General features: G+C 46.5%; 1 protein-coding gene and 1 long non-coding RNA gene across 2 annotated transcripts in view; both read right to left on the bottom strand.

The window, feature by feature from the left end:
• Positions 1-881, bottom strand: part of LOC119391156 (phospholipid-transporting ATPase ABCA7) — a gene marked incomplete at its 5' end in the record, with an annotated part of 35,836 nt that extends 34,955 nt beyond the window's left edge. The window contains one exon of the mRNA XM_049415168.1: positions 509-881. Within this exon, the coding sequence (XP_049271125.1) occupies positions 509-881 (373 nt within the window). The remainder of the gene's footprint in view (positions 1-508) is intronic.
• A 2,112-nt stretch (positions 882-2,993) lies between these two features.
• The window catches only part of LOC119388740 (uncharacterized), a 4,104-nt gene continuing 332 nt past the window's right edge, over positions 2,994-6,765 (bottom strand). The window contains exons 2-3 of the long non-coding RNA XR_005182816.1: positions 4,561-4,637; positions 2,994-3,127 (exon numbers count right to left, since the gene is read on the bottom strand). This is a non-coding gene — a long non-coding RNA (uncharacterized LOC119388740). The remainder of the gene's footprint in view (positions 3,128-4,560; positions 4,638-6,765) is intronic.

A 6,765-nucleotide genomic window follows, 5' to 3' on the forward strand; every position in this document is an offset into this window, starting at 1 on the left:
ACCTTCTAGAACACTGTAATAGAGATTCTTACAATATTTACTAGAGCGAACTGTGGCGCTGCGATCGTTCAGCCACCAAGGGAATGATGGGTAGTACACGGATTTACGGCTTCGATAGGGTGGCTAGCTTCGAACGCACTTGTGGCTTTTTTAATGTTGTGTTTTGGCTTTCGTTTCGGATAAAAGAATGGCTCGTTGTGAACCTCGTGAGCCGATTTCAACTGGTCAGCTAGAAAAGGGTCAAGGTGGTGAAGAGGGACTGCTGAACTTTTGCTAACTTCGTCTGGCGACAAAGCGGCTGCAGGCCACAGGGAGACACAGGGAACTGAAAGAACAAAGCTTAGGCATATCCACGCATTACCCATCGTTCCCACACTGGCTGAAGCGCCATGCGTTGCAGCGGGAAGGATAAATACAATCGACGGAGAAGACGTCTTTCGCCTTCGAGTCGTCTTAGGCGAAGGCTTAAGAGACTACGTGAATTTCTTTCATTTCTCTTTCGACTCACCAAAGGGAAAGACGCAGGCGATGAGAAAAGCCAGGAGAGTGTGGAGCACGGTGAAGAGCGAGAAGGAGGCGAACACGAGGGAGGGGTCCGCGTTCTCCAGGTACGTCGTGTTGGTGGGATTGTCGGGGTACACGCGAAGGTACTGGCGCGAGTGTTCCTTCGGAAGAAGAGACGGAACCGGGGTAGTGGGCAGTTCCGAACCGTCCTTCCGGTACGTGTCGACTGGCGCCGACGGGCGGTACTTCGCTTGGTGGAGGAAGACGACGGAAGTTGCTATGACGGCGTCAACCAGCGTCAGGGGCAGGGCGGAGAGAAAGTGGCCCAGCCAGAACTGGTTGGACGACAGACCCATGACCTCCTGCATCTCCTGAGATAGATAGATAGATAGATAGATAGATAGATAGATAGATAGATAGATAGATAGATAGATAGATAGATAGATAGATAGATAGATAGATAGATAGATAGATAGATAGATAGATAGATAGATAGATAGATAGATAGATAGATAGATAGATAGATAGATAGATAGGCTGTTGGGCACAAAAGTTGGTGGCCCTCTTCTTCCGAAAAAAAATGCAAATAAGGAAAATCTAAGGGTGGCGAGTGCGTCTGCAAGGAAATAGGCGTCTGCAAGGGAATACGGGCACCTACGGCTGCACACTTTGTGATGCTGTGGCTGATCATGATCATTTATGGCGCTTTGTAATAGGTCTGCCTTTAGATCACCCACTCATTGCGCAGTTTACATGGCGTGACACCTCATGTTATTCTACGCTTCTGCCATACAATGCTACCTGTGTTAATGCGGCTCATCGCCGTACATGACGGCTGCATAGTTGTTTTTTTAACACGAAAGTGTTTTATGCCGGCGTCCACCAAGACTTCAGTGACGTATTTCCGTCACGGAAAGTGACGTCGAAAAAATTTATTTAGAAGCAGCTTCAAGAACTGGCGTCGCTCTGTGGTAGAACATCGGGCTGCCACGCAGAAGCAGTGTTGTAGGCGTTACCGAAAAAAATGTAACTAAATACGTTACTCGTTACGCTAACAAAAAAGGAACGCGTTACCGCCCTACGTTACCTCCAAAAAAAAAGGTAACGCGTTACCGTTACCGTTACAGAAAAAAGTAACAATCATTATTCTGCCGTTACTACACGGTCAGAAATTTGAATCAGTGCGTCTTCGCTGCAGGAACTCACAGTAGCAATGTTGTAAAGCTCATATTTATATTTAACATAAAACGCCTACCCGAAAGACGATTTTACCTGAAATACTGATTTAACGAGAATACTTTGCACAAATAGGCCGGATCCCAGCAATATTATAGTGGCCTATGAAGATGCTTGTAGAGTTAATTGTGATGGCTTCTAACTCTGTGACGCATGGTAAAGCCATTTTTCTCAGTGTGGCATTAAACACAAAAGGAGATTTCATCATCCGCAAAGAAAGCGTTACGCCACTCTTAATAAATTTACAGTAAATCTGATGGTGTGGTTCTACTAACAGGACAGATGGCCAAATATTGTAGTCAAAAGAAATGCTTAAGCGGCTCAGTTCCGCCAAAACAATTATTTGCACCTATATACAATTTTACCCTTTTGACGTGTATATTTGCCGCAATAATTGCAAGGGTTTATGTAAAGGTGTTCAAGGTCAGCCTCGTTCGCTCAAAATTTGAGTAACTATAGAAACGTATACCGGACAGTGGCTGATAGACAGACGCACATTCATTTTGAAAACAAAGTTGATAACCAGCGCTAGACTATTGCAGAGAGAACCTTCTAATAACTACAACTGGTTGTAGAATTCAAGCAATAGCTGCATGTCAAAGCTGTCATCGGACAGCTTGTCTCGCTTCTTAATGAATACGTCCGCACTTACGCTAAGTTGGCGCTCGACGGACGCATTAGATCGTACTCTTAACGCCTGGCGGGCCGGCAGCAGTCCGCCACTGCGACAAAAGATAGTCGGGGCGAGCTCTGCAAAAGTGGCGCCTATGAGACGAAGTACCCTAAGCTCGCGGGATAATTCGAATAAAAAGTGACGAGTAACGTGAAACCTCACGTTACCGAAAAATGTTAACGTAAGTACGTTAACCGTTACAATTCCGAAATGGTAACGAGTACGTTCCTAAGTTACCGAAAAAAGTAACGCGTTACCAGTAACGCCGTTACTTGTAAGGCGTTACCGCCAACACTGCGCAGAAGGCACGAGCGTGGTTCCGGCTTAAATTATGGTTTTTATTACTTGCATTAATCGCGATTTTTAGCTTGCAACCAACGCCGTCGACGCCGGAATCTTTGCAAACGGGCGCTTTCCCGCTGTAGTTAATAAAGCTGTTGAATGTGGTCAGAAGTTATCGATCGTCATCACAAAAAGTGGGTAGATAGAATATGTTGAGGAAGATGTTGGTCTGCAACAAAAATGGCGACTGTGAAAGCCTTGCAGTAGGCGGTATTTTCGTACCTTGAGGCCCACTGCGATCTCCGCCGTGACGTCGCGTATGCGCCCCACCAGAGGCAAGCAGAAGCCGATTGAGAGGGCGAAGAAGAATCCGTTTCGGTAGCCGGTGATGTCAGCGACCGGTAGGTCACCGGGAAGCGCGCCGACGTACAGCTGAAAGTGAAAACACGTGGTTCAGTACAAGTACTACGCCGTACTATTCACGTATCAAAGCCAGTGAACGATGCATCGCAAATGGGGGAGCCTCCAGTACGTGCGTGCGGTGCGAACGCGAATAATTCACACGTCTGCAGCTCCGCTCAGTGTAAGCTGTGATAATAATTGTTGGGGTTTAACGGGTCCAGAACCACGGTAAGATTATGAGGGACGCCATAGTCCTGGAGGGCTCCGGAAATTTCGACCACCTGGGGTTCTTTGTTAACGTGCACCTAAACCTTAGTACACAGGCTTAAAGAATTTCCACCTCCATCGAAAATGCAGCCGCCGCGGCCGGGATTCGATCCCGCGACCATCGTGTCAGCTGTCGAGCACCATAACCACTTGAACACCGTGGCGGGCAGAGGATCCGAAAGACAGACAGTCACTACCACGTAGCGCCTGTCTTTCCTTTCCTTCTTCGTTTCCTTTCTTTTACGAACTTTGCTCTACTACAATACGCTTAGTGAAAGCAAGTGGTTTAGTACAAGCACTACGCCGTACTTTTTACGTATCAAAGGCAATGACCGATGCATCCCGTAAGCGGGGAGCCTCCGGTGCGGCTATGCGACACGAACGCGAATAATTCACACGTCTGCAGCGCCGCGCAGTGGAAAATGTGAATGTAACAAATAACATTAGGGGCGCGCGTGACGTCAAACGAGTAATCCCTTTAAGGCTGCCTGTGGCGCATATTACAGCGAAGATGTATATGGCTAGGAGGTGAAAGAGATTGGCAGTCCGTGAGTGCGCAGAAACTGCGATGAAGCAATGCTAGCATACGCTACCTCGAAGGGTACCCGCGTTTGTCCTATAGTTTCCATCAACGCCTCCTATAAAAAAACTTTGGTTTCCATTTAGGTTTTTGTCAGCATATATAGCCAGGTACGATGCCCGCCATAGCTTGAAATGCTACCCATAAAATCATTCGAGTGTTCTTCATATTCTTTAAGGTAGCGTCATCGAAAGCAATGAGTGAAGCACGCAACCCTTAAATGTGGTGATAGAGAAATCAAAAGCTACAACAGAAGACACCTCGATACATTCCAGCTCGTGATGAACACCGCAGTGTTCATCACGAGCTGGAATGTATTGAAACGTGCGGTCCCGAGGGGGCCGCACGTTTCAACTTCGGCGGTGAACCATCTGTACGGAGTGCTTGGGCGTTGAATTTTATTTTAGAAACCTTGCAGGCACAAAATTCGCGGACAAATTTTCTTGTCTGTGACGTCACGTGTACGTGCCTGTGCGCAATTAAATAGGTAGCAATCCACGTTTATTTCGCCGAGTGAACCAAGACAGAGTTGCCACGTCTTATTCGGCGTTTCTCTTGAGTGACGACGTTATTACTAATGAGGTGACAAAAAAAAAAAAGAAACAGGTCAACTTACCTTAGGGGCGTTCGCAAGAGTTCCTTGGAGGTTCATGTGAGAGTGGTCAATAAGAGCCTGCCATGAGTACATAACCTCTGCGCGGAAGAAAGAAAATAAACGAATCGGCAGACAGGGCTTTGCTCTGACGAATATGCGTTCAAAAGACACATTGCGTACAGCGCGCCGGATATATAGCGTCTTAAACGGAATTCGTTGCTGCGATATGCTCCGTTTCACACATCAGGTGCAACGCTGTGGAAGCTATGCAAGAAGTTCGGCCAGCAAAATGTGTAAATCCATGTGTCTTCTGTTTGGCCTCCGCGATCAGTTCCGGCTGCGCGCTGCCAGTGCTAATCGCGGAGGCCATGACACACACAAAAAAAAGAAAGAGACGCTGAGCGATCCAGAACAAACTATCGACAACAGTGTAAATAACGGGGTTCGTTTATTTTCTTGGACACAAATCACCTTTTATTACACAGCCCATGAACGAAAAGAAACCACGTTACGGGTGGTAAATTCACTGTACTATTTCTTAGTGCGAACGCATCTACAGCAAGAAGTCTTGCTAGCTTCCGTAGCGCTGCACCTGATGTGTGAAACGGAGTATAGTTGGTGCGTAATTGTGATAGAAGAACACGCAAAACTGGCGCTTGTCCTGTGCTGTGTTTTAGGGGCGAAGCTCCTTAGGGTGTGGGTCGTTCCCTCCTCTGTAGTAGTTAGTAGTATGTATGTATGTAGCCAGCTCTAGTTTAATTAATTGCTCACTAGATGGCGTTTCATGTATTTCATAGAGTTGCTGTTTAAAGATGACAGATGGCGCTTGTATAATGCGAATGGCGGATGTCAGTGGATGCCTGCGATCGTAAAAGGCGCTCGCTCTTGGCGCGCTTTCTCTTTCGCTCGGAGTCGCCGGATGGAGGCAGACAAGGCACTCGCTCTTGACGCGCTTTCTCTTTCGCTCGGGAGCGGACACTTTCCCTCATTTCACCGAGCACAAAGCGGTGATAATGAAGGGACCACGTAGACCAACAGTACAATAAAAGTTTGACGTTTAATATATACACGGTGTTTCACACTCTTTATATGATGTACTGGGCGAATTTCACGGAAGAGTTTCACGGTTTACCGACGATTCCCTCCGAAGCTTCGCCCCACTCATCATCATTCACCCCGTGGATATGCTGTGATTTTTTTTTCTTCCATCGCAAGTATGGTCCTGAGCTGCGTGTGGTCTTCTCTGTCCTGTACGTTATTTGTGCTCTGCAGTTCACAAAATAGCTCCTCTACTACAGCTGAACACAACTTGCAATCGGCCGCGCAGTTAAAACACGGATGCTCGGTTAGTGAGAACGAACTCTATATATAATTGTTTGAGTTTAACGTCCTGAAACCACGATATGAGTATGAGGGACGCCGTAGTGGAGTGCTTCGGAAATTTCAACCATTTGGGGTCCTTTAAGGTGCACCTAAATCTAAGCACACGGGCATCCAAGCATTTTCGCCTCCATCGAAGGAGGAGAACAAACTCGACAGTAATGAAATTACAGCAGTTGAATTGCAGTAATTAAATTGCTTTTTGCTGTAATGAGTAATGTAAGGAATTATTTTTGTGGGCCTGTAATTTAGTAATGTAATGAATTACTTCAAAAGCGTGATTTCAACAAATTTACTCATTACATTGCTAATTCTTTTTGACTGAAATACAGCGTGTCCGCTTGCTTATGGCATGAAAAGTTTACACATGAAAAAGCAAAGAAAGCTAACAAAGACAAGTTCATCTGTGTTCCAAACCTCACGCGTAGGAACCTGGCAGGCCCACAGAAAAGCCACACAGTAAAGCCGAACGCGAAGCCTTGAGTAACATTGCTGGAAGGCCATAACCCTTGAAATTCTAGACAAGAGGAGTCGACGACGGCTCCCCGCTTTGTTGACTTTCGGACAGCTCAGCAACAGGATGCAGAGGTTCCAAACGCGTAATCGTGTCCCCTCCTCCGCCTGAGAGAGATGCTTTCTTCTAGATGAAACGACGGTAGGTTCCGTGGTCCCAAGTCTCTTCCCCACCGCCCAACTATTTTTTAGTCAAACAACGTTAAGTATATACTTCTCGACAGGATACAGAGAGACGTCATCGAAAACGCGACAAGTTGTCACAGCAATGGTTTATCTGCTAATACCACAAAGAAAGATGGTGCCAATTTTCGTTGAAGTAACTTCAAATTT

This window comes from Rhipicephalus sanguineus, chromosome 4 (assembly GCF_013339695.2).
Source record: "Rhipicephalus sanguineus isolate Rsan-2018 chromosome 4, BIME_Rsan_1.4, whole genome shotgun sequence".
Classification (NCBI taxonomy): domain Eukaryota; kingdom Metazoa; phylum Arthropoda; class Arachnida; order Ixodida; family Ixodidae; genus Rhipicephalus; species Rhipicephalus sanguineus.